Source organism: Crocodylus siamensis, chromosome 8, assembly GCF_052110815.1.
Source record: "Crocodylus siamensis isolate JL-2025a chromosome 8, ASM5211081v1, whole genome shotgun sequence".
NCBI lineage: Eukaryota > Metazoa > Chordata > Crocodylia > Crocodylidae > Crocodylus > Crocodylus siamensis.
Window position 1 is genome coordinate 12292988 of NC_143402.1, and position 18791 is coordinate 12311778.

General features: G+C 41.5%; 1 protein-coding gene across 2 annotated transcripts in view; it reads left to right on the forward strand.

Annotated features, from left to right (window-relative positions):
- The window catches only part of XIAP (X-linked inhibitor of apoptosis), a 37464-nt gene extending 19242 nt beyond the window's left edge, over positions 1 to 18222 (forward strand). For both annotated transcript variants that reach the window (XM_090060155.1, XM_090060156.1), the window contains 6 exons: positions 1610 to 2513; positions 6397 to 6496; positions 9507 to 9585; positions 10444 to 10477; positions 11840 to 12037; positions 14017 to 18222. In XM_090060155.1, the coding sequence (XP_089916281.1) occupies positions 1640 to 2513; positions 6397 to 6496; positions 9507 to 9585; positions 10444 to 10477; positions 11840 to 12037; positions 14017 to 14210 (1479 nt within the window). In that variant the 5' untranslated portion in view covers positions 1610 to 1639 and the 3' untranslated portion in view covers positions 14211 to 18222. The remainder of the gene's footprint in view (positions 1 to 1609; positions 2514 to 6396; positions 6497 to 9506; positions 9586 to 10443; positions 10478 to 11839; positions 12038 to 14016) is intronic.
- Positions 18223 to 18791: the final 569 nt, after the last annotated feature.

Here is an 18791-nt window from a genome sequence, read left to right on the forward strand (position 1 = left end):
CTGTGGGGAGGGAGACCTGCAGGCCACAGGTGGGCCATGGGCCAGGAGCTAAGCACGCCTGCATTAAGCTAATTTTGGGTAAGGGGTCCTTCCAAACTGGAACAAATACACAGAAGTCTGGGATAGGCTACATCTGCTGTACAATCATTAGGCGCATCTACATGTGCCATTAAAGCAGTGCGATAAACTCTGGTGCAGTTTGTGCCCGAGTTTATCACAGCGCCTTAATGGCACTTGTAGGTGCTCAAATTGTTGTGGCCCAGGGCACACATACAAGTGCTGTGCAGTTTGAACCAGGGTGGAGCAGCCATGGACTGGCAGGTGTCCTAGGGGTCAGCCCCAGGCTCCAGCAGGCAGCATCTGCCAGCAGAGGGGCTGGCTGGGGCACGAGAGCGCCCCAGCTTGTCGAGTTCTGTGGCTAGGTGGGAGACGGGTTTGGCCCCCTGCTGCCTGGGCTGACCTGGCACAATGTCAGCTTTTATACATGTTTAGGTTAGAGGTGCACTGATACATCGGATCAGCACTGATATAAAGAAAATTGATTGCGTCAGAAATCAGCCTGATGTAGGCAGTAATTTGGCTGATAAATGCCTGTGCACACATGCAGGGAAGAGCCCAGCAGGGCACCAACTGGCAGCTTCAGCCCACCCTGCCCCACCCCACACAGATCTGGGGGCACGCCCACCCCATGTGGTCCTGGGGTGTGTGCAGCATCAGGAGCTGTTCCCCACCCCATCCAGGCCCAGCCGGGCAGCACCTGCCCCAACCCAAGTCCTGTACTCCCTCCCTCACCACGGGGAGCAACGGGGCCTTGCGTTGTCTCCCACGCCCCTTCCCTCCCCTGACCCCCTTCCACCACAACAGACTTACCAGCTGCATGCAGCTGTATCGCATATTGGATCGGTATCAGCTGATGTGCTTCCTTAAAAATCGGCTACTAGTATCGGCCCCCAAAATCCCTATCAGTGCACCCCTAGTTTAGGTGAAGTTCTTTTCACTGCCATAATATAATGCTGTCCCCAACAGTACTATCTTACATTGGTAAAAAATAGTTTGCTGCAGTCTAATAGTGTCGCACGTAGAGGCTGTGATGCTTTACACTACAGTCAATTAGTCTACTGCTCAGTTAAGCGCGTGTGTAGATGCACCCAGTGTTTACGTAACACGACTTGAGGCTTTCTCTTAAATGTTGGCTCATACTGTTTTGGCTCTCACCTTCCATTCCTGTTACATTTTGTAATCAGCCTTGGTCTCCTGATGTTTTCCTTACTAATAAGGGAATGTTCATCTTGGGCTACAAACTTTTAATACTTTGTAGCTTGCTGTTGACTTTTTGCTGCTGTTCAGGTTACAACTGATGATAACATTAATATGTTACTAGGAAACTTCTTGCTAAAGAATAGTCATTGTTTTTCCTCCTTACTATTTCTGCTAGAATGTTACTGTCTTTTTAAAACCTTGCTTTAAAAAGGGTAAAATTAAAAACAAAATTGTAGACTTAATTGAAGGCATTAATATTTTCATCCCACTGATTTTTGAATATGTGCATAACTGCTGTGTCGGGAGTATGATACATCTGTGTAACATTAAAACATCTGCTTTTGTTTAGGAAGTCGAGAGCACCTTCCTTCTGACAGACATGACACACACGGGTCCAGAAAACTCAGAAGCTTGTGCCGCTCCAGACACCGACCATGACCAAGAGTTGGCTCAAGAGTGCCACAGACTGAAAACTTTTGTCAGCTTTCCAAGCGGCTGTCCGGTCTCTGCATCAACACTAGCACGTGCTGGTTTCTTTTACACGGGGGAGGGAGACAAAGTGAAGTGTTTCAGTTGTCAGGCAACTGTTGAAGGATGGGAGCATGGAGACTCGGCAGTAGGGAGACACAAAAATATTTCCTCAGACTGCAGCTTTCTTACTGGATTTAACTGTTTGAAAAATGATATGCATCCTGCCCTCCAAAACTGCCAGCTCAGAATTGAAAATTGTTCTGGAAATTCAAGCCTTCCACACACTTTTGACAGTGAATCTGACCTAAGAGCAGATTATCTTCTGAGAACAGGGCAAGTTGTGGACATGTCAGATGCCCTGTACCCTAGAAACCCTGCTATGTGCAGTGAAGAAGCTAGGTTAAGGTCTTTTCACAACTGGCCAAACTATGTATCATTAACACCAACGGAATTAGCCAGGGCTGGGATGTATTATTCAGGTATTGACGATCAAGTGGAATGCTTTTGTTGTGGTGGAAAATTGAAAAATTGGGAACCTTGTGATCGAGCTTTTTCAGAGCACAAGAGGCATTTTCCCCGGTGCTTCTTTGTCTTGGGCCACAACGTTGGAAACATCCCAAGTGAATCCAATTGTGCCGAGGTCAGCAGGAATAGTTCATATGATGCAGAGCATCCAAGGAACCCCTCTATGGCAGAATATGATGTGCGGCTTAGGACATTTTTGAATTGGCGATACCCAGTTAACAAGGAGCAACTTGCCAGAGCTGGGTTCTATAGCATAGGTAAGCCAGACCTCGAGCTTAATTGCGATGCACGATTTCATCAGAATCTCCGTTAATCTAATGGAGAACATTTGCTTGACACTTAGAGTAAATGAAAAATCTAATCTTTTATTTTACATTTCTATGTTATTAAATGATTCAGTATGTTTGCCAAGTTTATAAAATATGAATCCTCATTTTCAGCAATAATAACATTTGATTTTTAATTAGAAATTCCTTCCTAGCAAGAGCATGTTAAAGAAAGGGAGGGTTTTAGAATGAATTATTCTTCATTTTATAAGCCCTTCCTAAGATATACATCTTTTCAAGTTTCCATCCTGAAAAATATCTTGAGAGACCACTCTATTGTTTTATGTTACAAAGAATGAAACACTGTCTTACAGGTGTCATTTGTTGGCTTAAAGGGAAGGACAATATGTTTCTGGTTCACATGCAGGATTTGAAACCAGGCGGTCTGCGTTCCACTCTTCTGTTTTCACTCCTTTGTGTGTTTTCATAGTGGCAGCACTAAGCAGCCCCAATCGGATCAGAAGCCCACTGTGCTACAGGATTTACAAATATCCGTCTGAGGACTGAGTCTTCACGCCCCAGAGCCTTCAGTCTCACACATGCAGTGTGCATCTTTTTGTGAATAATTTTTCTACCTATAAAATGGGAATAAATTAACCGCTGAGCATAATTTAATATTTTGAAAGCACTCTGACATTTTTAGCAGAAACGTAGTGTGTAAGTGCTAAATAATACTTATTATTGATTTACAAAGAAAAGGTGATTTTTTTTTTCCAGGATAATTTCTAGATTTATCTGTTTTTTTTCATGGTTCTTAAAGATTGTCCTTTCCATGTTTTCTTCCTTTCTCTCCCTGGCCCCCAAGTAAAAATTGTGATCCTGTCTAGCATGTCTGACATACAGACATATCACCACCAGCAATGCAGACTTTAATATTGCCTGTATTATCTCAGGATTCTCAATAAAGTTTAGCTCCTCCACAGCAAAGTGAGATCTGCAGAAAATGGGTAGCTTATCCGGCCATCTGGCTGTTGAGAGTAATTCCGGGAGGACCATGTAGTTCCTGTGGGCTGAGAGGCGTTTAGTTTCTGTGGAAGAAATCTATCCATGTCACGTCATTGCAATTAACTTAATATATTAGAAGCTTCTAATTGCACCTTTATAATATCCAGTGCAGTAGAGCTGTGACAATTTAATTTCCTTCCTTTCCTTCTTTAGTTCTAAACAGAGGTGATGTGAGAAACTATTAGTCTGGACTAGTGAAAATGATGACCAAAAAGGTCTCGTTGAACAAGCATTCTATTATTTCCACTCATTTTAAGGGGATACTGAGACGTGTTACAGAATACAAAGACAAAGGAAATCATGTCAAATCCTTTTCCCCCAAAATTTTATGGTGCTGTTTTTATGCCTTATTAGTTGAGCACTGAATTAATTTTGTAATAGGTTTGTTAATAGTATTGCTGAAATACGGACCTGCCAGATAACATTCAGTGAGGAAGCATTTCTGCGTAACTTTGGATTTGTAGGGTTTTTTTTAGCGCAAGTCAGGGATAGGGAACCCTCCAGCATGCATGCCAATTAGTGGCACATGGAGATATTTTCCTTGGCATGCCAGGTGGTGTACGAGGAAATTGCTTTACAAAGTTTTTTATTTTAAGTTGCTGCTCTGGGCTCTCTGGAACAGCGACTGATCACAGTGCTGCAGCAGGCGCTGGGGGGCGGAGGCAGGAGAAGAGAGGCAGGGATGGTCTGCTGCTGTGCCCCAACCTGGCCCAGCCCCGGGAGAGGACCTGCAGGTGTGTGAAGCTGGGGCCCAGGCAGGTGCTGCTAGGCAGCATCCCCTTGCAGGCAGGACAGCTGTGGCCCATCCCTGTGGAGCTGTGCAGGCTGAGCCAGGCCCTGTTTTGGGTGCCACTGGGTGCCCCTGCCCACTCACCTGCCGTGGCCCGAGTCTGCGGAGCCCTGGAGCACCCCTGCTTCCCACCTGGGCCTTGCTCTCCTCTGGTTGCTGCCTTCCCAAGGGCCCAGCCAGGCTGGTCTGCCCATGGCACCTCCTCCTGTGCCTGCTTCTCCCCATGCCGCCCAGACCCTGCCCTGAGCACCTGGCCTCAGAGCTTGGTGCCCCAATGCTGCCCCCACCTGGGTGGGACGGGCATCAGTCTGCCCAAGCCCTGGCTGTGCCCTCCTTTCCAGCCCTGGGCTCAGGCCCTCCCCACTCTGGGACCCTCGGGGAGGCCTGAGAGCCCTGGCCCTGGTGGCTGCTCCTGGGGTGGCACTGCCTCCCTTTGCTGAACGCTGCCCTGGACCAGTCGGGCGTGGTGCAGGATGTGGGCAGGATGGGCACACCCTCTTTCTCCCCTTCTTTTTTTCCCTCTCGTTTCTTTCTTTTGCTTTTCTCTGTTTTTCTTCTCTTTGCACTCTCTTCCACTCTTTTTTTCTTTTTCTTTCTTTCCTCTTCTTTTTTCTTTACTTCTTACTCTCTCTTTTGTGTCTCCTCTCATTTTTCTCTTTCTTTCTCTTCTTTTTCGCTTTTCTCTCTCTCTCTCTCTCCAGTTTTTTTCTTCTTTCGCTTTTTTCCCTCATCACAACATGGGTAACAAAAAAAAAGAATATGTAGGAATAAAGGTATTATATGGAATTTTATTTCTTGTCACCAGGTCTAGCATTTTTAGAAACCCCAGTATTTACTGTAAAATAAATAAATAAATAAAATAAAAAATGAGGGGGTTGCTGCCCTTTTTTATTATTATTATTAACTATATTAATATGCAGTGCAATGTACCCCCCCCCATCCCAGTTTTGTTTTTCTGGCATGCTTTACAAGGTAGACATTGTGGTTTTTCGGCACTCCGGCCAAAAATGTTTCCTACCCCTGATGTAAGTCTTTTTTTTCCTGGATGTATGCCTTACTACATTTCATAATATTGCTATACTTGCCTGACTCCAAGACCACTCTGAATTTAAGACAATGCCCTCATAATTGGACTCCAGACATGGACAATAAATAGACTTGTTATATCTTTCCATATCTACAAGGTAATTATTGGAGCGCTGTCTTAAATTTGTTCCTCTGCTGCTGCAGGAAAGGCAGTGGCAGGGGGCAGGTGAGCAATTTGAGTGGTCTGATTTCTGCTCCTTGCCTCACTGCTATCTGTAGGCCCCAACACCCCCTGCCCTCCACAGTGTCTGTCCCCACTGCTGTCTGCATGCCCCAGGGCCTCCCCCTCCCACAGTGTCTGCTGCTACCACTGCCTGTGTGCCCTAGCAGCTGCTGCCCTGCCACTTCCCTCCCTCTTCTGCCCCCCGCATCCCTGCAACCCCCGCCACATGTCCTCCCCCAGCCTCTGTCCCTCACCACCTCTGGCTCCTTCTCCTTCCCTCTACCCTTTATCTTCCATCTCCAGCACTGCTCCAGCCTTGTTCCTGGCTGAGGCATGGAGAACATGGTTGCTCTGACCTGTGCCTGGCCTCTGGGGTCAGAGCCCGGGTTGGAGGTGCTGCTAGCAGGCTGGGCTTGGCTGGAGCAAGCATGTGCTCCATGCCCCAGGCTCTAGAACAGGCCAGACCCCTGCCTGAGCCATAGTAAGTGATGGGGGCAGGTGTGGCTGTGACTGACCCTGACTGGAGTTGGAGCTGAAGCAAATGCCTTGCACTTGGATGCAAGACCCTAGTTGAACAGAAATGTTGAATGAGGGCAAAAACCTCAACTTGCATTTGAGTAAATGCAGTGTCTGCAGAATCTTTTTTTCTCCTTAAATGCTCACTACTTATGACACAATTTTGCTTCCTTTTCTGTAATAGAAGCTTTTTACTGAAGTTCAGGGCCAGTTTGTTTTACAAGCATACATCTCTCATTCACATGTCTCCTTAGGTAATGAAGATAGTGTCAAATGCTTTCATTGTGGTGAGGGACTGCAGGAGTGGAAGGAGGATGAAGATCCTTGGGAGCAACATGCTAAATGGTTTCCAGGGTAAGGTACTTTTTACTGTCTTGCTGCATGCACTTGACTCCTGTTTGCAGCATAGGCTACATACATATCAAGGGAGAGCATACCAAATAGAGTCACAAACACTCAGTTTGACTAAATTTCCGTGGGTTGATATGCCTTTGTCCTATCCTCCTTCAGCGTCTGCCCTGGTTTGTCATGGGGGGCAGGCACACCGCTTGGCACTAGCGCTCTCCCTGTCTCCGCCTTAGGAAGCAAGGCCTTCAAGGAATGTTCCACGGGGAGGCTCCCACCCCCGCTCTCCCTGCAGTATACTTCTGTAAAGCTGTTTGTGATGTCTACCTGCACTAGATGCGGCTTGGGTATTATGTCAGAAGTGAATGAGCCACCACTTTGAAGCCCAAAGAGGGGAGGGAAACTGCTCTGCATGTAGCACAGTTACCTTGGGTGTTTTTACATGTGCTCTTGGTATGGAGGGGGGTCACTTTAATTAGAGCAGCTTTCAGAGCTAATTAAAGTGCCCAGACCATCTTGTGTATCAGTGTCCCTGTGCTTCAAAATGGCAGTGGGGGCGCTTTATCTAAAGTTCGTCGGATGAAGCGCCTCTCTCGCCATTTCGGAGACACTGGTGCGCAAGACGCAGAGGCTGGCTGGAGCGTGGTAAATGCAGGGTGTCGTAGCCACCTCCCAGGTCATGTGCAGGCACCCATCGTGCTTGTTTTTCAAAAGTGAATCACGGTTTTGGATGTCTTCAGTTTTGGTTAACAAACACTTTACCTCAAAGGGGGATACTAGTATGTTTTGTTTCCTTTCTGGATCTCCAGCTCCTTTAAAGTGTCTCAAGTTGGGCACTTTAAAACTGTTCGCCAGTTAGTCCAAAAAAGATAGAATTTACTTCTCTTACCAGCTTTTTCTGACCAGGTACCTGGGTATAGCTTCTTCCTGCTGACTAATTCAAGTCATTTGGGTCTTACTGAACCTGTCTTTGGCTTTCAGAGTTCACTCGTTTGTGTTTCCAGGAGGATAAGCATCCTGCCTGTGCAGGATGGGGGATGCCCAAGAATATTTCTGCTTAAATGTTGGTCCGGAGCAGTCTCAACAAAAAGCAAAACTAGAATAGTCCAGTGTGCAAGCTGCTTTTGCAGTAAGATGGGAGGAGGCCTTGAGAAATCTCACATGCTAAACATCAGTTGTGTGAAGAGCACAGCCGGCTGTCCCAGGCAGGACTCCAGGGGAAGTGCATGTGCTGCCAGGATTGTTCACACACAGCACAACACTGTGGCTTTCATCTTGCCAAGGAAGAGGTGACTTCAAGGGGACTGGATCATCTTTAAAGAAGGGTCAAGATCTTGTGTAGGCTTGGTCCTGCTGTTTGTTTGGGAGGTCTCTTAGGACTTAATTTAGATCTCTGGCAACCTTGGTAACAAGCAGAAAGCTGTAAGTAAGCAATGGTTAGCCCTCCAGACTCTGGAGCGACTCAGGTTTTTCTTTAAAGTTTTTCTTTAAAGTGGGAAGTTCGACAAGTTTGGGCAAATTGAAGGAACTTCTACAATCCTTGAAATGACAGTGTTATGCCTATGCCTACAAATATGTTTCTAGTAATCAGATGGTATTCTGGGGAGACAGTTGCAATGTGGGAATTTATTTGGCCTTTTCAGTGTTTTGTTTCTTTATTATTCTTTGGTCCTGGATCTAGAATGGAATCTGAGGAGTCAGCTCAGCCTGAACTTTTCTACTTGGAAATATCTTGTTATGATTTCGCTCCTGGTTTTTTTGGCCTTGGAATAATATTGCAGTATTCTCCTCCCATTTCTGGCTCAGAATAGGCAGATTAACCACTGGATTGTTCACCTTCTTTGTCTAGACTGGGACAGGGTGCCCCTGGCATGCAGAACTGATAAAGATACCAAACAGAAAACTCATCTGGTAACAAGCAACCTGTTGAGGCAGAACCCATTTTGCAGGAAGGTTCACTGGTTCATTAAGCAGATGGCATGAATATTGAAAGTGCTGAGAGAGGTTTTTTACCAAGAGGAAATGCCTCTTGATAAAGATCATCACAAGCAAAATGTGCCTTTGCTGATATTTTATATCCACTATAGGATGCTAGGATTTGGAGTCCATTCTCATGCATTTGTGTCAGTTCACTCCTCCTGACAGTCCGCTCGGTTGGAAAGTTAGCTGTCGAATGGGATGAGACTGTTGCTGGAGAGTGTAAAAACAAACTGGCAGACTTGCACAGTCTTCATTGTTAATGTTCTCCAAACGCTACAAGTTAATGTTTAGACACCACTTGTAAGAGTGGTGGGAGGTACAGCTGGTGTTTGTTGATCTTTTCATTCTTCATCTGTTCTTCGTTGTCTTTTTATGCCAGATCAGACCCTTTCATTTCAAAGTTAGCATGGTCTTTCACACAGATTTTCTTTACATACCAAGTTCAGTGCTACCATTTCAAGATCTCAGCGTTGTACGGCTTTCCTCCTGAACTCTTTAAAAAAAAAAAAAAAAAAAGTCAGCTAAAAAATCAGGACCCAGAAATAATTATGAAGACCACTCAGTATTCTGTCTCTGTCTTCTGGTAGGGATGAACTATACCCAGAGGCTTGAGCTGGTTTTGAAGGTATTTAAAAACAAACAAACAAAAAAAAAAGGTAAGGAATATCTTTATCTGACCAAGTTGTTACTTACTGACTGGTTAAAAGAATAGAAGCTTGATTTAATTCTTCACAGCTTGTATAATAAAATCAATTGCTGCCTGTTGTGACTGAAACATATATGTATTTTTGGTTTCTGGCCCTAAGACTATCAAAAATGCATTGCTGAAGAGGCTAACTTCTTTATGCTTGCAATGTTTTAAAAATATTTAAATGACTATTTAAACTCTTGGCTATTCACTTCTTTGAGAGAGGACTTCAAGAGCAGCAGCACTGCTTGCACCATAGACTTATACAAAACCTTTTGAAATGTGTATGCGTTCAGCTATTTTTCTGCTTGCGTAAGGTTTTTTTGCAACTAAAATTCTGTTTGAAAATAGATGCAGATATCTGCTGGAAGAGAAGGGGCAAGAATTTGTAAATAATGTTCACTTAACACATACACGGAGGGATTCCACAGTAAGTTGTCTTTTTTCACCAGCTACTTTTTTTTTAGTGATTTTGATGGAGAAATAGTTTTTCAAATGTTAACTACAGAGCAGAGTGTATTTCTACAATCTCTGTGAAGTTGCTTTTTATCTTGTGAATACAGAAAGTAGTTATCTTGCTGGGGTGATCTGACCCTAGGTGACTTCCTGCCCTTTGGGCAGGGGGGCTGGACCCAGTGATCTTGTGAGGTCCCTTCTAGGTTTCTAATGTCTGTGAAATCTAGTGACCGAAAGCAATTTTCACATAACTGCCATAATCAACACAAAAAGTAAGTGATTCGGTTGTATTTCAGTTGCATAACAGAATATTTAGTCTTGGAGTGCTAAGTCCCTGAGGGCCTGTCTGCGTTGAAATCTTGACAGTATGGTTAGACTGGGGCGCACAGATGGTATCTACCTTTATCATGTATAGGATTGCACTTGCCAATTAAATAATATATTGCATTCCAAAAAAAATTAGCTGTTTTGCAGCTGGGAGCTGTTTGAAATGGGCGTTACTGATATTTAAGTGTAACCTAAAACTTGTGTTTCCTCTCAATATTGGGAACTGTGGAAGTGGTCTTTGAACAGATTATTATTTTAGCAATGCCTTGATTGTAGAGTAAAGATCATGTACGTACGGTTTACTGTGAGGTAGAGATGGAATTGTTTGCAAAGTCACGTGAAGGATGAATAATGACAACGCTGATCCCTGCTGAATCTGCAATGAATCGTAGGTCCGCAGCCCTGTTTAGCACCATGAACAAACCACCACCCTTTTCATGTATTTTAACTCCCTTGAAATTCCTTTCTTGAAATGCTCTCCTCTGTGTTTATCTTTCTCTTTTAGATAGAAGCCGCTGAAAAGACATCACTTACAGAAGGTATTGTTTTTTCTAAATAAAATCATATGTTATTTTATGCGTTCCTCAGTGGTTTTATTGTTGTGGCTCAAATACATGATGCAAGTAAAAGATAGTCTTGCTACCGTTTTTTTTTTCAAACAATTCAGTAATAGAGATGGCACATGGTGACTGATCAGAGAACCTTACTGTTTAAAAAAAAAAAAAAAAAAAAAAAGCAGCAAGGGGAGCGGGGAAGGAGGAAGAGTGAGTGAGTTTTTACTTCCCTGGGGAAGGAAGCTGGTATTGGGCTATTGGCTAAATACAGAAAAATAAAAGAAGAACAGACAGTAATCTGATGCATAGTTCTGTTTTGCACACTTCTGTAGCCAGTAGGCACACAATAGTTAATGCTAATACAATAGGAGGAATATTGAAATGAATTTCATTGGGTTTCTTCCCAAATTCAAATTTTGGCTTATTTTGGGGGGGGGGCTTGAATAAGAGTCTAATTGCCTCATTCCTGTATTAGATGTTCTAGCACTGTTTCTTACAAAACAACAAAAAGTTGAGAAAACAGTAGACTATTTTACAGCTGCTCAGGGAGCTATGCAATGAGGAAAGCTCTCTGTCATTGATAATAATCTTATGGCACTTTAAACTTTAAATTACTTTACAAGTTCAGGCTTCCAAAGTACATTGACATTTGAGAGAGAGCTTGGCTCTGTAAGCAGCCTCATCAAGGAAAGAGGAATTGGATGACTCCTACATTTATTCAGAACAAGGGGAAATAGCAGCTGCACTGCTAGTAAAGCTATACAGAAGTTTCCATTGAGGGAGAGAAGAGAAACATAATGGCTGAAAATAATTTCCTGAAATCATTTGTTTATGTGAGAAGATTGAGGCCTGAAGCAGATAGGACCACAGTATTCTTGGTTGTACTCCATTTTGTTTTTCAGTTTTTAAATAATCAGGATGTTACTTGGGCTGCACATAGGTGGTTTTTATATAATCTAAAATGAAAGAGAATAAATTCACCATTAATCTGTGCTTGGGGATTTATGAAGGGTCACGCAATAACTTGTCTTTAAGTGTAGAAATATGTTGTTTGAAGCAACAGTTTTCTTGGAAAAAGGAAGGTTGATTGACTTGAGTCATCTCTGGTTAATCTGTAATATCAGTCAGAAGGGCTGAAGGAAGAGTTAATAGTAAAGCAGATCTCTGAGGCCTACTTGTGTCATGTTTTGTCTTCCACATGGTTAGCTGGGTGGTTACTAGTCAAAGTTTGAATTTTACTAATGTTTGGGTAACTGCTTTAACTGAAAATTACTCTCCGGTGAATACTGTCCAGTACTGCCAATTTGCTCTTTGTTAAATTGTTTTCTCCTTCAACTTTCGTTGCAGATGAATTTTTACAGAGTCACTTGGTACAGAATGCAATGAGTATGGGTTTCAATTTGTCTGAGATTAAGAACATTATAGAGAAGAAACTGCAGACATCTGGAGAAAACTATAGCTCTATTGAGGTTTTGGTTGCAGATTTAATAAATGCTCAGAGAGCAAATGCACAAGAAGGATCCAGTGAGAACCCACTGATTAAAGGTGAACATTTTAAATGGCAAAACATTTATGAAAACTGCTCAGTACAGAATAAAAAAAAAAAAATCCTATTGGTGTATTACTGTTGCTACTGTTAATCTCTGTCTTGCTTTCCAGAAAGAACAGGCATATAATACATGTAATTTTGAGAGAATTTAATAGAGTAGTAATGTATGCAGATCACTTAAAACACTGTTGAGAGAATATTTTAAAACACTGAAACTCACAAACATCTTCTGCTTTACACTACAAAATAGGCACACAACTCTGGTGCTGCAATAATTTAGAGAGGTTTTGAGTCTGCAGTTCTGAGTCTTTGAAAGCATTGTCTATTTGAAATCTAACCACTTCCAAAACTTTTGTTTAAAAGTAGTCTCAACTTTTATCCCCAGATCCTGAGTTGCCCTGCCAACTTTTGTGGTGTTGTGTTTTCCCCCAGTCTCCTCCCACCACCCAAAAAACATTATTACCTTTCTGTGGCTAAATAATTCTCTCTTAGCAAAGGGTGAAATGACTACACAGAAGAAGCCATGGAATAAACTGTGCCAGGAAACGGACTACGCAAAGTACTGTCAAATGTCCATTGTAAACGCACAATGAAATAAAAAGAAACTTTTGTTTCCTCTGATCTTTCCATTATAAAGCTTTTTTTAATGGGTTATATTGAATCATAGAAAATGAGGGTTGGAAGGGACCTCAGGAGGGTCACATCTAGTCCAACCCCCTGCTCAAAGCAGGACCAGCCCCAACTAGATCCATCCCAGCCAAGGCTTTGTCGAGTCAGGTTTTAAAAACCTCCGGGGATAGAGATCCCACCACCTTTCTAGGTAACCCATTCCAGTACTTCACCACTCTCCTAGCAAGAGTTTTTCCTAATATCCAACCTAAACTTCACATGCTGCAACTTGAGACCATTGCTTCTTTTTCTGTCGTATAAGAACATGTTGCTTCCTGGCTTGCGAGAGGCAGGAGGTGTTGTTTTTTTTATGGTAGTACATGTAAAGCAAAACCATATTCAGGATTCTGTGATGGCTACTCTGCAGTTGTAATGAAAAGAAAAACCCCTACTCCAAAGAGTTTTTATAGTCTAAAACAAGACTGCAGATACATACAGAGAAACAGAAGAGGCGCACTTCTGGTTGACCTGATATGCAATGACCTCAGCATACCAGCATGTCATGGAAAAGCGGAGTTTTAAAAAGGGTACAAAGGATTGTTAATGCATTATATTTATGGGTGATTATGGGGCATTCTTTCCATATGTGGTAGCAGCACTTTAGAAAGACGCTATTTTTTTTTTGTCAAGTAAGGTGCAGGTCAGTTGGATGGTATAGAACTGAATTAACATGAGATTGGTTTGTTCTGCAGTATGACTTTTGATTAATACTCTGGTGCTCAGAAGTGCCTACTTACCATGTTAAAATAATTTGTTTTCATGGGATTCTTTTCTTAAAAAATATATTTGAATCAATATTTCAGTCAACACCTGCCATCACTTATCTATGTATATTTCTGGCAGGCAGGTGTGATAGTATTCGTGTCTTCAAAACTGTCCTCTTTTGTTTTCTGAATTTTAATTCGGCCTTTTTCTTGTGCACAGCACATTCAGTCGGCTCTCTCCTGTGCTGAGAACTGCCTCTTGCATCGTCCACAATAACAAAAGTTTGAGGGCAGTTACCAGTGGGAAGTCAGTGACTTTTTTTGAGAGTGAATTATGCACTTCCTGGCCTCCGGATATTCTAGAGCAGCATGTCTGGAGAGCTGACTCCTGCTTGCACAGCTCTGGGAGACGCAACGGGTGTTGGGAGGCAGTGTTGGTGAGGAGTTGCTAAATTGCCTCTTAGTTTGCTGCCTCCTATGTGGTGGGGGAAGATCTAGCTCTATTGTATCAAAACACATTGTTTTATAGGGCAGAGAGCCTTCAGATCAGCTGCCGTTATGAAGTATGCTAACTCATTCTGTTCATTTCCCTTTTTCCTTAGATCTTAGTGTGGAAGACAAGTTAAGACGTTTACAGGAGGAAAAGCTCTGTAAAATCTGTATGGATAGAAACATCTCTGTAGTTCTTATTCCCTGTGGCCACCTGGTTGCTTGCAAGGAATGTGCTGAAGTAGTTGTTAAATGCCCCGTGTGTTGCACAGTTATTACAAGAAGACAGAAAATTTTTATGTATTAGTCAAATGTACAGCGAGTGCTGCTTGTGCAAATGGTTCCTATTATGTTGCTGAAATCTTTGTAAAGCATTAACTGACAGTCAGGATGATAAACAGTCTAGCGCACAAACATATTTAGAGTGCCTCCGTTTGGGGATAATAGAAAGAATAAAGCTTTAATCAGTGCCCTAAAATCTTATGAATCGGTAGTTAGAGGCTGCTATATTTATGTGGTTTACAGCACTCGCATTCAACTGGAACTTCTTTATTCCTCTCCTCTGTTTATGCCCTGTCATTTTACTTGAGCTGACAGCCTAGAATATGACTGTTCTCTGATTTTTATTTATCACGCTCTCCTAGTTTGTTGCATGTGCATAAATTTAAGTATACTCATAAATGGCATGGGAAACCTGAGTGCTCGATTCACAAGGACAGTGTAAGTTGAATTTGTAAGACTGCTTCTGTCATTAGCCAACTTTCAGAGAGTGCAGAATGTGGGCAATAAACTTCAAAGGGCAAATGACAAATGGGGAAAAGTCCAGCCATGTTTCTTTTGCTATCAACTGTCTGAGATTATATTTACTAAAGCTAGAATAGTAAACCGTTAACCCCCATTTGGGAATGGGATGAGGAGATCATAGGTTTGGGGGCTGTAACATTTCAGTGACAGAAACAAAATTGCTGACACTTGGTTTTGTTTTCAGTCTAAAATTGAAACGACTGTCTAATTTGCTCTCAAGGGTTAATTTTCTTTCCAACTTGGTGAAACAGTCAATTACGTAATTTATTTCTCTCCCAGAGGAAAATAGCATCTTTCTCAAAATCTCATAACCTCACTGACCCACTGAGACTTACAGATATTTAACAATGATTTGCATGACAGAATTATGAAGATAACTTCCGTGATTTTTAATTGGCTTTCATATAGTTGACTCCTTTCTAAATGTGCATCAAGGCTCTCTGTCCAGTAAAAAAAAAAAAAAAAAAAAAAAAATCAACTAATACCACTTCCACCTAAAAGGCAAGTAAATTATATTCTTGTTATTTACGTGTCACAGAATTACTTTCCCAAAGCAGCAGCAGCTTTTTGTTATGCTAAGGCCTTTTGTTTCTCCAACTAACACTGGCTTAAAACGACTTCCTATAGCCCAGTAATAAAAGAATCTGAAGCTATCACCAAAAGGCATGCCTCTTACTTTTTTCCAGGCTTAGTCAGGGCCTCTCCTGCTGCACAGAGCCAGTTCCCAAACGGCCTTAACTTTGGTCCTGTTTTAAAAAAGCCAAAACAAGTATAAACAGTGAAGGGGGGAACGTCTTCCTCAATTTTTCCTTTAGATTTCCTAGTAGAGGCAACACTCTCAAAATGTTCGGAGCTTGTTTGTAAAGCCGTTACATCTTTGAAGAATCGTAGTGATCTCTTTTATATAAAATGTTTTCTTTGACATTGTTCATACATAGTTGCCAGATTGTCAAAGGAATAACAAAGTGACGACAAACTGCAGTATCTATTCTGGGACAACCGCCAAGGCAGCCTTCTAATACTGGGAATCCCAGGGTTATGTTTCATTAGTGAGGAGGGTGAAAGAAAACACCCGCGGTTGCCGTAGTTATGCCAACAGAAGTCCTGGTGGTAAACTCTGCTATAGTGACAAAAAGACCTTTGGCTGATATGGGTTAATTGAAGGAACTGGTCTCAGTCATACCAGCAAAAGACTTCTTGTCATTGTAGACCTGCCTGGAAGCACCTGATCTTGCAAGGTGTGGAGGACTCTGGTCCTGTTTTCTGTCGGAGGGAATTGAGGATGCACAGCTTCTTGCAGAAGCCTGCCGCAGAATAGAAACTGCAGTTACATATTCAGAGAATAAGGATGTATTAATGTTCTTTCAGGATGAAACGCAAAGTATATTAGGGCTCTTTTCTACATCTTCCCTCCTCCACCCCTTCTGGTGATAATTTTAAATGCCTAATATTACTGTGCTTAGTAATAGTAGTACTGTTACTTCAAAAACAAAAGTTGGAAGATAAGAGTTTAGCATCTGCTTCCAGTTCAAAGAAACTCTGGACGAGAATAGAGGGTTGGACGAGAAGTTTTCAAAGTATTACTCCCCCCCCCCCCCCCCTTGTTGATAGTGCCAAATTTTAAACTTGGGTATTTCAAAAATGTATTTTTTGAAAAACTAGTCTGGGCTTTTTCCCCAAAAAAAGTCTTGGGAGGTTTAATGAAATTTCCAACAGTAGGAAAATAATTGATGAAAGGTTTTGGTCTAATGTTGTCAGGACATGTGCTTGAAAATGCCTTCATTTCACCTGTAATGCGTATTCTCTAAACACATAACGCATACGAATTGGGCACGCTGAAAGATGCTGTGAGCGGCAAGTGCCAGTTGCGGAGCGCCATCCCTGGGAATTCAGTTTAGATAATCCACCCACTCAGTCTCAGATCCATTTTATAGTGCCATGTGTACGTATTCAAAATGGGCTGTATTTCCAGAATGTATTAATATGGTTTGTGGTAGAGGACTGTGCTTTTAAAATCCAAATTTTTAAGAATTTTAAAATCTATTTTTTGTTATAACTCTATGTTAAATATGTATGAAATAATAAGAGAGCAAGATTATGTATATTTTATTATTTAACAGTTTGGGCCTGATCCTGCAGGCTCTCGGCATGTGAAAAAGGTACTTCATGGGAGTAATTCCAAACCACGGGAAGTGATCTCCTGGCTGAGTATTTCCTTTCCAGTGCTTGACTCCAGTGGACTCCTCAAGTGACTGATGTTATGTACATGAGGGTTTTTTTTGCAGGGTCTGGCCCTTTTATAATGTGTGTATGTACCAATTGTAAATGCAGACATTTTCTGAGTTTCCATGTATATAATGTCGTACTCTTCAGTTCACAAAGACACTATATGTCAATGTTATCCTACTTTTGGACTTTTAGTTTGTAATGTAATCTAGAGAGTATGTTTTGAGCTAGCTTCTTCTGTTTTAGCTTAGATGGGCAATGTCTAGTTCTGATGTTTCTGTTTTACCTTCTTTGAATACTTTTGTTTTTATACCAAAAAATCTGTTGCTCAAGATCACATGTCCACTGTTTGCTTATCAGCCATAGTTCTTCTGTTCTAGAATCCTTCTGCTTTTTTAATTAACGTTCCCTTTTGTATAATTAGCCACTTGCTAATGGTGAACATTTGACTGCTTTCAATTTTCTGTGTGTTTGTTTTCCTGCTTCGCCATCTGATTTCGTAGTAGAGACAAAAATGGTATCTAATGCACTGCATGCCAAAATGACCTTCCTTTCCTCTCTTTCCTCTAAGGATATGTCAGCTGAAGCTAATAGGCATCATGTACTTCTGTTTCATTGAGCACTAAAGGTGTTATTTTAATTAGAAATTGCAATGCCAATCATAATACTCATATGTTCTGTTTAATGTTTATCTTGTGCATATTTTTTTATTGATGCTTTCCAAGTCTTTCCATTTTCATAATCAAGAAGCTAAATTAGCACGTCTTCCTAATGCTGCTTTTTAAAAAAAAATAGCACTAAACTTTGGGGAAACATTTTAGAAAACTCTCTTTGTTTTCAGTCAGTTTCACTTGTTTTTGAAGTTAGTGGTTTGAGCTGAAATTATTGCAGGGAAGAATTTGAATTAAATGTCATCTTAAGATATTGTTTAAAAACTACACTTTATTTTTGTGTTGGGTCGTGTAATGTTCCTCTAACATCTTGATTTTAAAAATATCTAAATTTTGGATGAATAAAACTAGTTTGATAACTCTCTAGACCTATGAAATGTCCTAAACTTGTGGAAATTTAGAGTATTACTAATGCTCTTGTATATAGAAATGTATTTTGGAATCCTAAGGGTTAAATGATTTGGTATATAAATTCGCGATTCTTACTACAGGAGATAATTTTTCATTTCAGCTATATGTTCCAAAGTACTGGAATGGGACATTTATTTTTTTAAATGTTTGTTGTGATGATGTAATTTGATTTTATGAACTATTTAAATAAAACTAAAAGTAAATTGAGTAATGTGAGCTCTGTTTTCTGCTTTGAAATAGCATTTGAAACACTGCATTACTTTTTTTTACCCTTGTAATTTTTCAGCTGCATACATCAAATGAGCCGTGTGTGTGTGTGTATATAAAAAAAATAGAGACAAAAAGAAACAAAGTACTTGTTCTCCACAGAGAACTAAATTCTGCTTCTGTCTAAAATCCTGTTGACGCGTCTGTAAGGTGAGTAAAATTTAGCCCCTGGGAACAGATGACTTTGACAGGAAATCAGGCCTAGTTGTATTATACACCTCTTCTGGGAAGTTGCTTCTTCATGGATTTTATTCACATGGAGCTCTAGGTAGGGATGCTTTAATTCTCAATTCTTGGTCTGCCTTTGCAAGATGTTTCTTTAGGAATTTGTGTGCTGTTTCATGAAGATGTTTAGACAAAGTGTCCAGGGCACCAGGGTGGTGGGAGGCCAGATTCCCCGTTGAAGGTCCCTGGGAGTTCGTTGCCTTTGAAAAGTCTCCCCTTTGGGTGTGGTATTTTTCCCTTTTAGAAGGCAAAATGCATTTTATAAATGGGCTTATTTTTGTCTT